We start from the raw sequence: 17074 nt of genomic DNA on the forward strand, positions 1-17074 counted from the left end.
TAGGTTTCCAGGTTAGCTGGGGACTGGGTCCAGCTGACCTTCATCTGCACCTTCTCACTACCCAACCAAAATGAGAAAAGAAAAATAAAGCCAAGAGGAAGTTCAGTTAACACAAACTTAGGAGAAATCTCTGCTTGTTAGATTACAAATGGATCCAGACCCAAGAAAGACACCGGGCCCTTGTTGGCAGTTCTGCTTTCCACGACAGGATGTAGTGTTTGGAAGGGGAGCGCTGGAAACAGAGTAGGTCTTGAAGCCACCTCTGTGTATTTGACTCATTACCCATTTCACTGTTTTGGATCAGCATTTGCAGAACCCCCAGCACAGACCTGGCCAAATCAAACAGAAGAGCTGGATTATGGCAAAAAATTTCCCTAATATAACAGGATTCTTTGGTGGAGTGGGCGAAGAGTGGCCTTAAGAATAAGGCCAACCATCAGGGCCTCATGAGTACTCAGAATGGAGGCCAGCTGAGGGTAGGAGCCTGCAAAAGGGAGCTCTGCTGATCTGCAGCTCCTTCTACGAACAGAGAGCAATTCTTGGTGGTTATTTCACCTCTGAAAGGCAAAGCCTTTAAAACTTCATTCAAAATGAAAAAAACCCAGAAATGAGAGAAAAAACAGATTTACCAGATTGATAAAAAGTAATAATAATAGATGCCATTATCCTGAACAAAATTAAAAGGGAGAAAAAAATGTTGAAAAAATTTTGCCACATAATTGGTAGCTGGGGCTTGTTATCCTCAAGAGTCAAAGAGTATTTGCAAATCAGTTAGAAAAAGAATTGGCACCAAATGAAAAAGGGATAATAATCCCAAAATACTTTCATGGTTATTCCAAAACAAAGCGCTCTATAGGACTATAATATGTCGGGGGAAATGTTCAACCCCATTAATAGGGAAATTAGGAAAGTGCAATTTAAGATGGAATTCCATTTCCCACACATAAAATCAGGGAGGGGGGATCAAATGATACTAGCCTGTGTTGACCAGTCTGCACCCTGGGTACTGACAGCCACTGCATGTGGGAGTGCTGCACAGTAACTTGGCACATATATTAAAGACCTTAAAAATGTACTTACTTTATGATATAATAACACCACTCCAAAAATTTACGTTAATGAAATGCTTAGAGTTATGGGCAAAGATTTAATCAAACCATTGTGTTTGTAATAGCTGAAATATATAATATTAGATAATCATATGATAAAAATAAAGGCATGATCTACAGTGGAAATCTGGGTGACCATAAAAATAACAATAGAGTAGAAGTGTATTTCTTATGCAAAGAAGACTGAAATAATATGGTGGAATAGAAAGCTACAAGAGAATATACAATTCAATCCCTTTCTGGATGGATGTTATTTATGCATGCTGTGTGCACATGTATGAAAACATTCCTGTTATCTACACAACTGCAAAAAGTCAAGACAAGTATATACCAAAATATCACAGTATAATTTACAGGATTTTTTTCTGATTATTTTGTTTCTTTCAATAAATATTTATTACCCGTAAGATAAAATGTATTCTAAAAGAGAGAAAAAGAAATGAATCAAAGAAACTTCAAGTATCCAGAGTGCTGGGTGCAGTGGTGCGTGTCTGTAGTCCTAGCTACATAGAAAGCTAAGACAGGAGGATCTCTTGAGCCCAGGAGTTTGAGGCCAGCCTGTGGACACAATGATTTCATTTTGAGGAGGAGGGCCAAATCCATTTACAGAAGACATAAAAATTGATAATATTTTGATACATCAAGAAAAATTATTTATCAGAAAACTTGGAATGAAACCACCATCTGACCCAGTCATCTCACTCCTTGATATATACCATAAGGACTTAAAATCAGCACACAACAGTGACACAGCCACATCAATGTTCATAGCAGCTCAATTAATTAATAGCTAAGTGATAGAACCAGCCTAGGTGCTCCTCAACAGAAGAATGGATAAAGAAAATGTATATATACCTAACAGAATATTACTCAGCCATAAACAAGAATAAAATTAAGGCATTTGCCTGTAAATTGAACTGGAGACTATCATGCTAAATGAAATAAACCAATCCCGAAACACCAAAACTGAATGCTGTCTCTGATATGTGATGCTAATATACAATAAGCGGGTGGGGAGGGAAGAATAGAAGTTCATTGGATCAGACAAAGGGGACTGAAAGAGAGGGAAGATGATGGGAATAGGAAAGACAGTAGAATGAATCAGATATAATTTTCTTATGTTCATATATGAATACACACCCAGAATAACATAATTCCACATCATGTACAACCACAAGAGTGGGATCCTAATTAGAATAAGTTATACTCCATGTACGCATAATATGTCAAAATACACTCTACTATCATCTAAAAAGAATAAAGAAAAGAAAAATTATTTAAAATATAACTTAAAATATGATATTTATGGATAGTAATAAGTTATATTTAGGTCTCAATCTGAAAAATACATGCAGAACTTCATTTCTAAAAATCTGCAACATTATTGATGGATATAAAAATAACATGTATAAATGAACTAACCATACTTTTAAACTGGAAGTAATACTGAAAGCAAAATCCTTACTTATTTCATTTGTAGTATATGAAAATGAATTTTTAAATCACATTAATTAAAAAAATGGGTGAGGTTAATCAAAAGGAATATTTGAGAAAAAGAGAATTTATACTACCAGATATTTAAATATGTTGAAAAGTAACAATAACTAAGTCATTTGGGGGTAAGCTTAAAGATAAGATAGAGAGTAGGATGAAACACAGCTAAGAGGAGACCAAATATCCATAGACTTTTACTATTTGGTAAAAGAGGCATTTAATTAAATGGTAAAAGGATGAATGTCTATTGAGCAAATAGTGCTTGGATAACTGATTAACTGTTTATTTAGAAAACATAGATATCTTTGTCATTTCATGCCCCCAAACAAGTTTCAGATGGGAGAAACTATTAAAAGAAAATTATTTTTCCAGTTTGTGAAATAAGAAAGTCATTCTAACAAATCAGCAAATATAGCATCTTAAGAATAAAGATTATTTGAGCATATAAGAATTAAAATAATACCTCCAATGATTATTCATTGTCATATAATGAGCTGGAAAAAGTAATTTGCAGCACATACTAAAAGGGTTACAGGCCTTACTACATAAAGAGTTTTTATAAATCATTAAGAACAACAAACAAACATAATTGCATTGGTAAAAAAGTAAAAATCATGGCCTGGTAATAATCAAAGGGAAAAATGCAAATAAATGCCCAGTAAATTTAGAAGTGAATATTCATCCTGAAAAAAAATCAAATCAAATTTTCTAAAATGATGCCTCTAGCAACCTTATCAAAATGACAGAATATTTTTAAATGATAGTATATTATATTGATAAACATGTAGCAAACTTATTGCTTTGATACTCTGCTAGAGAAGATGTTAATTTACACAACTCTCTAAGGGAGGAATGGGAAATATGTATCAAACAGTTAAAAATGTTCATATGTTTTAATTCAGGAGGTCAGGAATTTAGAAGTATTTCCTAAAGAAGTAATCAGAGAGGACTACAAATATTCGTGTCCAACACTAGGCGATTGGTAAAATAAACTGTGGCACATGCCTGCAAAGGAATAGTATGCAGCTAATATGGTACATTTTAATCATGATATAACAAATGAAAATACAGGCTGCAAAACTGCAAGGTACCAACCTGACTAAAAGTATGCATGAATATACATTCGGGGAAAATGTATAACCCCATGTGAACAGTGACATTTTAAGTTTGATAGGACTAGAGGGTATTTTTTCCTCTCTGTTTCATTCATTGCTCTAACACTGACTTGCCTGTATGTCAGACATATGTGTTTCAGGTTGTCTTCACCTATGTATTACTTTGTAATTAGAGAGATACCTTTTGTTAAATTCCCTCCTGCAAGACTGACTTCATCCTGATGCTAAAAAAATTATTTATAAGGTACTTGAGCAAAATTAACGACACGCACTTTGTATTGTAATGACTTAAAAGAATTTAAGAAAATATTCAGATCACTTCACCTCCTACCTTTAGAAACATTTTGCAAACCAAACTCACCTGTCCCACCTTAGATACAGTCTGTTCCTACAAGTGTGAATGTAGGTAGCGACTTAAGGGTCCCTTCCTAACAGGATCTCCTCCAAAAGGGACCATTTAAGGAGCCTGACATCTTATCTTGCTAAGTATTTAAAATTCATTATTCCATTGGACCCCCACAACAACAGAAGAGTAGTGATAGCTCTGGGGACGCTTGGCGTTGGCAGGTTATGCCTTACCCAAGACGGAACCCGGGTGGGCGATGGGCAGGCAGCGGTGGGTGGGAAAGGCCCAGGGTTCCAAGGCCGGGGCAGGGAGGGGCGGGCGCCTTACCGCGGCTTGCTGGAAGGCGCCCTTGGTGTAGGTGCCGCCGCCGCGGTAGGTGATGGCCGGGATCTCGCGGCTGAGCAGCGCGCACTTGTGCTGGTGCGCGCGGCTGGAGGAGATGTAATCGACGCGCGGCACCACGTTGTTCTTGGACGAGAAGGTCACGATGGCCACGCGCGTTGCCGTGGACACCACGGGAAAGTCGGATAGCAGCTTACGCACGAACTTGAGTTCGTTGAGGAAGTTGGCTTGGCCCACGCTGGACGACTCGTCCACCAAGAAGACCAGCTCCAGGCGCTCGCTGAGCTCCCGCAGCCGCCGCACGCGTCGCCGGAACGCCTGGCCCAGCCGCTCCACTTTGCTCTCCGCCGTCTCCTCGCCGGTAGCGGGCGGCGCTGGCAGGCGCCCTGGGGCCCCGGGTGCGGCTTCGGGGAAGAAGCGGAAGCTGAAATTGCGCGACGGGGACATCTGCTGAAACGTCGCCCAGCCCGAAACGAGCGCCAGACCCCAGCAACAAAAGGCCAGGCGCGGCCACATTGCACTGGCGACGGAGCGGCCGCCCCGGAGCGCAGGCGGCGGCCGGGGCGAGAAGAGGCGCCCGGTGGCCGGGCACGCAGAGGAGCGTGCGCCGAGGGGGCGCGGGGCGGCGGTCGCGAGCCTTAGCGCCCTTTCATCTGACACTGGGGACAAAATCCAGACTCCTCCTGCAGCTCACGGGTCGGGAGGGAATGGCGAGCTCTCTACCCTCTCGCTCTCCTCTTTTTTTCCTTCCTTTTCTCCTCCTCCTCTCTCTCCCTGAAGCCTATAAAATGTTTGAAGGAAAGGGGGCAGTCAAGAAAAATCTCCCGCTTCCCTCCTTCTCTCCCCCTCTTCCTCCTCTCTCCTCCTTTCCCTCTCCACTCTCCTCTCTCCTTTCTCTATCTCTGCCTCTATCTCTCTCCTCCCCCTCTCATTCTCCTCCCGGGATCCAGCCAAGGCTCCGAGATTCCATGACACCAGAACCCCGCGTCTGTCAGGCTGTCAACATTCCCGCAGCAAGCGCACCAGTGCCGAAGCACTGATTGATCCCATATGTCTGGCAGGAGCTGCAGAGGAATTCACTGGAGATGGATCCAGATACCGAGAGTGCCACAGTAATTGGAAACACTTTGTAGAAGAAAACACACACGCGGAGTGGCCAGGCAGTAGAAAGCATCTTTTGTAAACTGCTTGCTCACCTTTTGGATTTCTTTTTCCACCCTTTGGGGGGACCCCAAAGCCCTCACCAAGTATATGTCTGTATGTCTGTCCTGGTGAGGATTTCTGATCAGTGGTGTGTGGGAGCGTGCAGACTCTTTAGGGTCTTCTCGGATCACATCATATAGGGGCTGCATCTACCCAAGGCATTCAAGAAGAATGCCTTCTTCATTCATTCATTTATTTATTCGTCCTCTTGTTCTTTCTTTCCTTAAACAAATGGTTTTGAGTGTCCAATATGTGCCAGAATCTATGTTATGCATCAAAAATAAAAGGAAGTACAAAAATTGACATGGATTCTGTCTTCAGGGAACTAAAAAGGTAACAAGTGACATGATCAGATATTCATACATGACATATGTATAATTACAACTGAAAGTGCTAAGTGCTATAAAGTGCTAAGTGCTACAGCTTAGGTAGATAGACTTGACCTTGGCCAAGGCCAGGGAAACCTCTGATGGTATGAAATCTATGCTAAAATCTAAAGTATGGGTAGGGATTCCTTTCCCCCACATCCCATTTCTCATGATCAACAAGTGAGATCCACCTGACTTTGGTAACTGGCATATATCTACTTTGAAAAACCTGGGGTGGTTTTTCCAAAGCAAGATCCCAAACAAATACACCTGTAAAGGAAATCCATTTTGCATGGTGGAGGGGGACATGGTCAAAAGATTTCACAGTCAGACCCTGTGAAGATATGCTTGTGCACTTTGCTCATTTGGAAAATGGAATAATAATAGTAGCATATTAATAGTTAGTGCAATGATTAAGTCATTTAAAAAAAAACCTTATAGGGCAGTGCTTAGAACACAAGATGTACTTCATAAATGTTGGTTGCTATTATTGCCAAATTTAATCATGAGTGTTCTCTAAATCTTTGTTTTTCTAACAATATTTATTGGCCATCTATTATGCACCAGCATGTTAGAAACTGAGTATTGAAAGATGATTAAGGATCTGTTCCAGTCCTTCAGAAGTTTGAAGTATATCAGAAGAGAATATAGATTGTGAATAATTACAAAGGAGTAGGGTGGTTTTAAGACGGAGAAGAGGGAACAAGGAGAAGAAAGATCCAAATCTTCCAGGAATGAACAAGATGTCATTTGAGTTGGGGCGTTTTTTTTTTTTTTAAAGAAAAGTTTACAAATTTCATTTACTCTGTATTATATAAAACACATCATTAAAAACAAGCATTCAGGACTTTTATGTGCAAGGCACCATGGCAGCTCCTATGAGCTCTATCTCATGTATTCCCCACAGAAACCCAGAAAGGTAGATAATTGCCTTAGGTTCCTTTGGTTGGAAGCAATCGACATCTAACCTCTCCTCATTTAAACAAAAAGGAATTTCTTGGCTCTCATAATAAAAATGGGGAAAGAGCAAAGGGTTGAAGCAAGTCTCAAAAAACCTTGGAAAAGGAAGTCAAAGAACTACTTAATTCTTTAATTTTTTTTCACTTCTGCTTCTCGTTGCATGCTACATTTAGTCTCTCTTTCAGTTTTATGATTTGAGAAAGAAAGATTCCTCCCCATAAGCTCAAGTTGGAAAAAAAAAAAAAACTCACCACCACAACTGCCTTAAAGAAGGGTGATACTGGAGCAGGCATCATCCCTTAATCCAGCATTGTGATTGCAATGGGAGGGACCATTATAATTATGCCAATTTAGGTCCTGTGCTCACTGTGGTAGGTACTCCTAGTAATCTACCGCCCCTCCACACACGCATCTCGTCTCCTCTTCTTAGAAAGCAGACACTCCCCTGAGTTTCAGCAGGGCACAAAGTTGCCTAGAATAAAGACTACCTCCCCCAGCCACCCCTGCAGCTGGATATGATCCCATAACTAGGTTCTCAGCTAACTTTGTGTGACAGCCTCCGGAAAACCTATTGAAAAGTCAGCTGCTGTCTGTTATCTGTCGTCTCTTCCTCTCATCCTTTACTTCATCTTTCTGTCCAGAACAAACATGATGGTGGCAGAATTCCAGTGGCCATCTTGGACTGGGAGAATGATAGGCACCTTCTAGGGATGGTCGCAGCTGAGGTCTCTGTGGACTTCATGGAGTAGAACCACCATACTCATCACCAAGGATTGCCTCTCTGCTCCTTTTGTGTTGCTTTCCTGTCACATCCAGCTTAACTTAATCCTAATATACCCAAACCTGTCACCTTGGAGGCTGCCCTCTCAATATATGCTTTGCCAGAATGCAGTGCCAGAGAGAAGATGTCATAGTGAATTGCCCTATGGCTCTCAAAACTGCCTCTCAAAATCGACACACCTCATTATGCTCCATTTCATTGGCCAAAGCAAGTCAGATGGCTATGTCTAACTCCAAAAGTAGTAGAGAAACACAATCCTTCCATATTTCCAGAAAGCAATAAGTTAACAGTATTTAGTGAACAACACCAACAATTTCCACATCAAGTTTCATGACAATACAGTTAAGTGCAAAATAGCAAAGTTGAGATAAAACTCTCTGTAACTTAGGCTACCCTGAAATTTAGAAGTTTCCTGTGAGAAAGAGTAGAAATTCTGTTTTGCAAGGACTTTCCAATCTCTATTTTCACAAGTGTACCTTTTGATGGCTGCTATATTTCTGTATGACCTTGGTGAATTAGGTAGCAGAGCCCAATTCTTACAAGCATTTATAATTGAGCAATTATGGGCATTAGCTTAAATCCTTCTTTTTCTACATTTTAACATCCCAGCCCTGCTTGAAATCTTGGCACAAACACCCAATTCTTTTAAAATATAGTTACCTAAATTTAAAATAAAGTATGTCATATAATAATACACATACCTCTTCATGATCAGATTAAATAGCATCATCTATCAACTGCTTCAGTAAATACCTTATCTTCAAAAGGATCCAAATAATAGTATTTTGAGATATCTACCATAGGCCTATGCACACTGAAAGCTCCCTGGATAATTTTGAAACATATCCTAGGGGTGATGCATAAGGTCAGCATACTCTGGTACTGTGTGTTTCCAATGGGCTGAATAGTCAGGAGTATGTCAATTGTCCTCATGATAAGAGGTAAGGACATTTTGCCTGAATGTTACTAAGATTGCTGGTCTGATTTTTAGAACTGCCTCCCAGAACTCTTTATTCCTTTACACCCTGGTCTGCAGCAGTGGTCCTCAACAAAGGGGATCTGATTTTGCACCTCCACCTTGAGGTTCCCTGTCTGGAGACTCTTGTTGGGGGACTAATGTAGCAACCAGGCATCTGGTGTGCAGTGACCAAGGATGCAGTTAATCCTGCAATGCCCTGGACAGCCTCGCGACAAAGAATCATCAACTCCCAAATGTCCAATAGTGCTGAGGTTGAGAAATCCTAATCTATTATCCTAGTAATCAACACAGAAAATGAAAAAAAAAAAAAACTCTCTACCCAAAACTAAGATTGAGAAGCAACCTAAATAAAATGACAACCCAAACTGACTTGAGAAAAACTGCCCTGACTTCAGCTCATGGGACAAAGTGTATTTATTGGTGGGTAGAGATTAAAGAATACATTGTATTCTTCTCACGTGTGTCCTCATTCAGAGTCTCACCATGCCATCAATAGAAATGAAACCTCAATCAATCCCTGTCTACCCACTGGGACCTGTGCTTGGGTTGAGGATATCACCTTGACTCAGCTTGCACTACAAACATCTTCCTTGCATTAAGGCAGCTCCTGTAAAAAGAAAAGATGCAATTGTGTTTGGGGAAAATTTGGAAGGGGACTGAGGAAGATGGAAGAGGATGGCACTCACTGTATCCCCTTCTAGGATATCAACAATATAGTAATATATATTCTAGGAAATAAAGGCAGGAAAAATTTCATGCATTCTTGGTGTCAGTCTCTGTTTTGTTTTTAAACCTATCATACAGTGTAAGGGAACCACAGCAGCCAGCAATGTCGATAGGAAGAAGATGCCACCTTGTGACTATATTTTGTATTTTTCTGTTGTGAATTTAGCAAAGACATTCTCCACATACAGAGTTTGGAAAATATGCCAATCTATGTGCTTTTTTTTTTTTTTTTTTAAATAGAATTGAGTAAGAATGGAGTTTATGGTAGAACAGCCTCGGCATTGAGACACTGAGAACAATTAAAAAGCAATAAATACAAATTAATGCTGGGGAGGGGTTATGAGGATAGGAAAGGTAGTGGATGAGATGGACATCATTACCCTAAGTACATGTATGATTGCAGGAATGGTGCATCTCTACACCATGTACAACGAGAGAATTGAAATGTTGCACTCCATTTGTGTACGATGATTTGGAAAATGCATTCTGCTGTCATGTACAACTAAGTAGAACAAATAAAAAATTTAAAAAATAAGGCTGTAAATCTGATTGTAATACTAGATGCTGATAAGACATTTAAAAATATCCATAATTTTTCATGCTTTGTCTTTTAGCCCTGTCAAATACCCTCATAAATGAATATATTTGTTATTCTGTTTTACATAATGGTTATTCATTTTTACAGGTGAAGAAATAGAACTATCTAAAATAGCCATATCTGAAAACATAAATGATTATTGCATTTCACTTCGATACATGACATGTCCCCCCTGTTCCTTGCTAGCCATGCAAGCTTGCAGTGAAGGTGGTGCAAAACACATTATTTCTGTCACTCCCTGCATTTGTATCTGTGATGCACAGTCTCAGATAACTTAGTCTCTGGTTTCCAACTGAATAAAACAGCCTTTGCAAACCCCAGAGGAAGTAACCAGTGGTTTCCAATCTGGCCAGCAAGCAGTCTATTCTATATAATCATGTACAACACTAATCCAGTTTTGGCAATTATCACTGAGCCAGTCCCTACCTTTCTGTCTAAATGGAGTTACATGCTAGTTGTTGGAACCATGCCTGACATCCTTATCCTAGCCTGCCAAATGTAGGCATTAATTGGCCACTTTACATGGCATGATACATATTGTCAGAGTCAGACATGCTGTTTTAAAGCCAATGGTCCTCAGACATATGCTTTCCACAGGATACACCACACTGTCACTTTAGCCTTGTGTGGGGTGGCTGAAGTCCATTGTGGGTCTTGATGGTCTTCTGACCCAACATCACATGTACTACTGTTTGCCTCCCCTCTTATGTGAAAAGTAAGTAACCCGGTCTCTAAACAGACACTGTCCTCAGTATACCAGTTGTTCTTATCCAGGATAACTGAGCACCAGGAGCACATCTACAAACAACACTGGAGATTACCCTTGGTTGATTACCCTTGGTTGATTAGCCTTAGCTAAGCTCTGCAGGACTCACATCTGGAGAGGTGAAAGGCACCTGCATGACTGTAGAACTGTGTATACCTGTGTGTAGTACTCTCAGGCACCCCCATCTCCTGGGGTGCTGGGTGAGCTGACTTTCTTTGGGCTGACTGCTCTGTTTATGGTAAACTTTTCCTTTACCTCTTTAGAGACAGTAATCCATAGAGAAGTTTACCCCCAAATTGTCTGCCTCCTCAAATCTCTGAACCTGGCTTCCAAAGGTGCTATGGTAGGTAGACAATCTCTTACCAGAAAGGCATGAACTGAAGGGCTCTCTATCTTCCTGAACAGGATCAGTCCTTAGAGGTAGAATTTTGTTTATCTTTCATAATTTTCTATCTATAAAAAATAAAGTAGTGGTATATATTTCTAGACATTACATTCACAGGGATTGAATCAAATTCCATTTGTGATCTTACCCAGTATGCTAGGGGTATTCTGCTAAAAATAAATAGTGATGATAGTAGTGGCGGTAGTTTTACAAAGGCATATCATTTTGATCTTTATCTCTATTCCTTCTCCCACCAGTGTATAAAATCCAAAGGGATCAATCAGTAAAGATGGTTTCCTTTTGACCAATTATACCCCCACCACTCCCATTTGGAGGCATCTATAGTATATTTACTTTATAATTTTATTTTTTAAAATTATAGTACATTAAAGTTGACTTGTGTGTGTGTATAGAGTTTCATAAATTCAAATACATATTCAGTTTCATGTAACCCAAAACATAAGCAACACACAGAATGGCTCCGTCACTCCCCAGACTGTCTTTATATTATACCCGCCCTCACCGACCACTCATTTATCCCTCATCACAGTTTTGTCTTTTCAAGATGACATGAAAATTGATCAAATAGTATGTAATTTTTGGAGAGTGGCTTTTTTCCCACTCAGCATAACAACATTGAGACCCATCTAAGTTTATGCTCAGGTATTTGTGTGAATTCAACTTTTCTTATATTTAATAAATACCAGGGATGGAATTACTAGATCACATGGCAAAAGTATGGTTTCATTATTAAACAACAACAACCACCACCACCACCACCAAAAAAAACCCTTCAAATGTTTTCCAGAGTGGTGCATGCCCCATTCCAATATTCAAAATAGAAATGTATGAGAGTTTTAATTTCTTTCCATTTAATTCAGTACTTGGTATTAAGTGTGTGTGTGCATACATGTATATGTGTACACACACACCCCATCATTGAATAGGTGTGTGGTGGTATCTCATTATGTTTTCAATCTCTGCTTCCCAAACTACTAATAATATTAAACATCACCCTTCATTTCTAAAGTTCCAAGTTTCTCTCTGTCTTCATGAAGTACTTAGTACATTTTTGTAGAACACAATTAGTTTTCACTCAACTTAAAATGTATTTCACTAAAGTATATTTCATCTTTTTTTTTTTTTTTTGGTACCAGAGATTGAACCCAGGGGTCCCCAACCACTGAACCACATCCCCAGTCCTTTTTTATATTTTATTTAAAGACAGGGTCTCACAACTTGCTTAGTTGCTGAGCCTGGCTTTGAACTCAGTGTCCTGAGCTACTGGGATTACAGGCATGTGCCACCATGCCCAGCTGAAAAATATTTTTGATGGACATATGATTTTGGATTGATAGTACTCCTTTTCTTGTTATCTCAAATCTCTTATTCAGCCCATTTAGTAAGTCTTTAATTTTACTGATGGCATTTACAGTTTTAAAATTTTTACTGCCTCCCACCCTCAGTAAAATTTTTACTGTGACCATACTGAATAATAAATTTCTTTCTTGCTTTTCTCTCTCTAGACTCTCCAGGACGCAGGTGGCTGAATCTGGTCTGTTGGGATCTGGAGTCAGTCCTCTGCCCAGGAATTCAGTGACACTTTTATAGATATAAATTCCCACTGAATACAGCTTTAGCTAAATCTCATGTGCAATATCATTATTGTTTTCTAAACAATGTATAATTGGAGTTTTATTTACCTCTTTGGCCCAGAAATTATTGAAGTGTTTGTTTTATTTTATTTTTATGTTATTATTTTAACATAAAGCGCTTGTGTGTTTTAGTAACCTATTAATTAATTTCCCTAATTTTTTCATTGAGGTTAAAGAACAGGCTTACATATCCTTTGTTCTTATTGAAATTTCTCATGTCCTATCATGACACACAATAAAACATGTGATCATATTTCTTGATTGTAAATTCTTCTATCTTATAAATCAATTTTATTATATACATTATCCAAATACTCTACATACTTTTTCACTTTAATGTATTCCATCTGCATGAAACTGAGAGTATGTTACAATTTGGTGGTCAGTTTTTTAAAATTAGTATTGGTATTTCCAGGGCTTGCTTTCTATTTTTATGATATTTCTAATCTTACACATAATAGTTCATAATAATTACATATTTGCTTTTATTCATTAACAATGAAATTTTAGCTGGATGTGACAGCACATGCCAATGTAATTCCAGCAACTTGGGAGACTTGGGCAGGAGGATCCATGTTCAAGGTCAATCTGGGACACTTAGTGAGACCCAGTTTCAAAATTTAAAAACATAAATAAAAAGGCTTGGGGATGTAGTTCAGTGGCAGAGACTCTGGGTTCACCCCCAGTATTACAAAAATAATGAACAGAAAATAGATAAATAAATATATATAAAAATGTAACCTTAAAACATCAATAGTATAAAACCAATCTTTATTCATTTTATATATTTGCAATGAATTGACCTATGTCAGGATGGCACCTCAGCTTTATTGGCATGGTCATCATCTTCTTCACTATTTTGAATTTGCTTGATATTTCTTTTCTCTTTCTTTTTTGCTCTTTACTTTAGTCTTTTTTGCTCTTTACTTTATATGCCTTCAGAGGATATTAATGCATTTGCATGCATTGTTATGACCAACAGCTTTAGCTTCCCGTCATATGATTGTCAGCTAAAGTTTTCTGATTTAGGTTTGTTTGCCTCCTGCCTTCCCTTCCCTCCCTTTTCTTTGCGGGGTAGATTCATCTCCCTCCCTCACTTCCATGGGAGGGATGAGCTTACCCTGGTTCCAAGCTCAGCCTTGTGACTTGCTTTAATAAACAAGATGCTCCAAGAATGACACAAGCTTGGACTTGAAATGTACTTGAATAATGAGCTTTCCCTTGAATCTCTCTCTTTTTTTTTTTTTTTTTGCTATCAGAAAATAAACATGCCTTTTTCAGTCTTTTGGTCTCAGGACGTAAACGGGAGATACCTGGTGCGGAGCCAAGTCTGCACAGCTCTGCCCAGAAGAGCCACCAGCCAGGTGCACCAGGGGCCCCCAGCTGAGATGCCAGGCATGCCCACAAGCCCAGCTGATTTATCAGCTGGTGAACTAAATAATGCCTTTAATTGAACACTCGGAGATTTCATGGGGTTTTGTGATTGTTATCACATCTTTCTTTGTATATATGTATAATCTCAATGTGAATATATAAAACCAACTATACAGACTAAAATTGGGGTGTTTTTAGGAGCCAACACTTTGGTGGCTCCCCCAGATTACTCCCATCTCCTCTTTGCCCTGGAGAGCTCCTCACTACCACAGAGGCAAAAAAGACCAGAATCTTATTTTTTTCAGAAACTCCACCTGCAGGAAGCAGAGGGGTGTACTTTCTGCCCTTTCTTTTCTCATTTGGAGAGCATCACATTTCTAGACCACAGTATTTTGGAACATTTGGTAAGGTTTCAAGAGCAGACACCAAATTCTTTGAGTATCTCTTAGGAAAATGCACTTCCCTTGAGGATGGGTCATGTGCTTCATCTGATCCCTGGCTTGGGTTGTCTGTCACCCAGCCTTCTGCTACAAGTCACTGCCCCTGACCCAGGAAGTCCAAGATAAAACTTTTGTTTAGCCATCCTGTACATCTGCTGTTCCAGGAAGCTGATGGGCCAGGGCTGGATGAAAGAGAGTGAGGCTTTGCCTTGAGCACAAGTTTTATGGATGCCAAAAACCTTAGTGATCAAGACAAAAAAATAAAAAATAAAAAAAAATGCCTGTAATGTCACTACTTGGGAGGCCAACAAAGGAGAATCATGAGTTTGAGGCCAGCCTGGGCAACTTAGTGAGATTCTAACTCAAAATAAAATTTAAAAAGGGATGGGTTTGATTTTAATTATTTCCTCTTTTCTGCTAATTTTGGTGTTGATTTGTTCTTCTTTTTCTAGGGCCTTGAGATGTAATGTTAGATTGTTTATTTGGTATCTTTCTGTTCTTTTAATATGTAAGCTCAATATTATAAACTTTTCCTCTCAGCCCTCCTTTTATAGTGTCCCAGTGACATGTTGTATCATTATTCTCATTGACCTCTAAGTATTTTTATATTTCATCCTGGTTTTTTTTTTCCAGCTATCCATTTATCATTTAATAGGGAATTCTTTAGTCTCCTAGTGTTAGAGTAATTTCTACTTTTATATTTTGTTGATTTCTAACTTGATTCCATTATGATCTGAGATTATCTTTCTCTCTCTTTTTTTTTTTTTGTATTTGCTAAGAGCTGCTTTTTGTCCTAAAATATGGTCTATTTTAGAAAATGTTCCATGTGCTGCTGAGAAGAAAGTGTATTCAGTCACTTATGGATGAAATATTCCATATACATTTGTTAAATCTAAATTATTAATGTTTTCTAGTTATGTAGCTTCTTTATTTAGTTTTTGTTTGGATAATCTGTCTAGTGATGAGAGAGGCATGTTAAAGTCACTCAGTATTATTGTCTTGTGGTCTGTTTGATTCTTAATATTGAGAAGTATTTGTTTAATGTACGTAGATGCCCCATTGTTCGGGGCATAAATATTTACAACTGTTATTTCTTGTTGTTGGATACTCCCTTCAGCAGTATGAAATGTCCTTCTTTGTCCTTTCTGATTAACTTTGGTTTGAAGTCCACTTTATCTGATATAAGTATAGAAACCCCTGGTTGTTTACAATCCATGAGAGTAATGTTTTTTTCTCAGCCTTTCATCTTCAGTCTGTGAATATTTTTGCCTATGAGGTGAGCCTCTTGGAGACAGTGGATTGTTGGGTCTTGTTTTTTAATCATCTGCCAGCCTATGTCTTTTCATTGAGGAGTTTAATCCATCAACATTCAGTGTTTTATTGAGAGATGATTTTTTTCTTATCATTTTGATTTATTTCTAGTTTTCAAGTTGAATTATATTCTCCTTTGATAAACTATTCTTCTAGTGTAGTTTCACTCTCTGCTGGTTTTTCATTTGTATTCACCATTTCTTCTTCATGAACCATTTTACTGAATATGTTTTGTAGTTGTGAATTCTTTTAACTTCTGGTTCTTGTGAAGGCTTTTAACTCCATCTTCAAATACGAAGCTTCGTTTTGCTGGATATAGTATTCTTGGTTGGCATCCATTTTCATTCAGAGCTTGGTGTATATTATTCCAAGACCTCCTTGGTTTAGGTTCTGGGTTGAAAAATCAGCTGAGATCCCGATTGATTTACCTCTAAATATGAACAGTTATTTTTCTCTAGCTGCTTTTAAAATCCTATCCTTATTCTGTATGTTAGGCATTTTCATAATCATGTGCCTAAGAATAGGTCTGTTGTAATTTTGTATATTTGGAGTCCTGTACGCCTTCTGTATTTGATTTTCCATTTCATTCTTAAGATTTGGGGAATTTTCTATTATTATTTCATTGAAAAGATTATGCATTCCTTTGGTATATATCTCTGAGCCTTCATCTACCCCTATGAATCTTAGATTTGGTCTTTTAATGTTATCCCATATTTCTTGAAAATTCTGTTCATGATCTCTTAACATCTTTTCGCCATGTTCAACTTTATTTTCAAGATTATGTACTTTGTCTTCATTCCCTGAAAATATATCTTTCAAATGATACTTTCCATTGAATTTTTAATTTGGTTTATTGATTCCTTCATTTTGAGAATTTCTGATTGATTTTTCTTCAGCATTTCTATTTCCTAATTGAAGTGATCTTTCACTTCTTGTATTTTCTCCCTGATTTCACTTTTTACACCATATCATCTTTTTCTCATAAATCAATTTAACTATGAAACTTTCTAAATTCATTCTCTGACATTTACTACACTGCAGTTTTGGGGGAGTCTGTTGTTCAGTCACTCTGGTTTGTTTGAGATGGCTTGTTCCCTTGCTTTTTTATATTGTTTGTGTGTC

At 38.5% G+C, this 17074-nt stretch overlaps 1 protein-coding gene and 1 long non-coding RNA gene across 2 annotated transcripts in view; one reads left to right on the forward strand and one right to left on the reverse strand.

The window, feature by feature from the left end:
- Svep1 (sushi, von Willebrand factor type A, EGF and pentraxin domain containing 1) overlaps nucleotides 1–5468 on the reverse strand; it is a 173585-nt gene extending 168117 nt beyond the window's left edge. Inside the window, exon 1 of the mRNA XM_027943007.3 lies at nucleotides 4392–5468. Coding sequence (XP_027798808.3) covers nucleotides 4392–4922 — 531 coding nt within the window. The 5' untranslated portion in view covers nucleotides 4923–5468. The remainder of the gene's footprint in view (nucleotides 1–4391) is intronic.
- Nucleotides 1–13003, forward strand: part of LOC139701620 (uncharacterized) — a 28875-nt gene extending 15872 nt beyond the window's left edge. The window contains exon 4 of the long non-coding RNA XR_011704149.1: nucleotides 12699–13003. This is a non-coding gene — a long non-coding RNA (uncharacterized lncRNA). The remainder of the gene's footprint in view (nucleotides 1–12698) is intronic.
- The last annotated feature ends 4071 nt before the right edge of the window (nucleotides 13004–17074 follow it).

The sequence above is a fragment of the Marmota flaviventris genome, chromosome 13 (genome assembly GCF_047511675.1).
Source record: "Marmota flaviventris isolate mMarFla1 chromosome 13, mMarFla1.hap1, whole genome shotgun sequence".
NCBI lineage: Eukaryota > Metazoa > Chordata > Mammalia > Rodentia > Sciuridae > Marmota > Marmota flaviventris.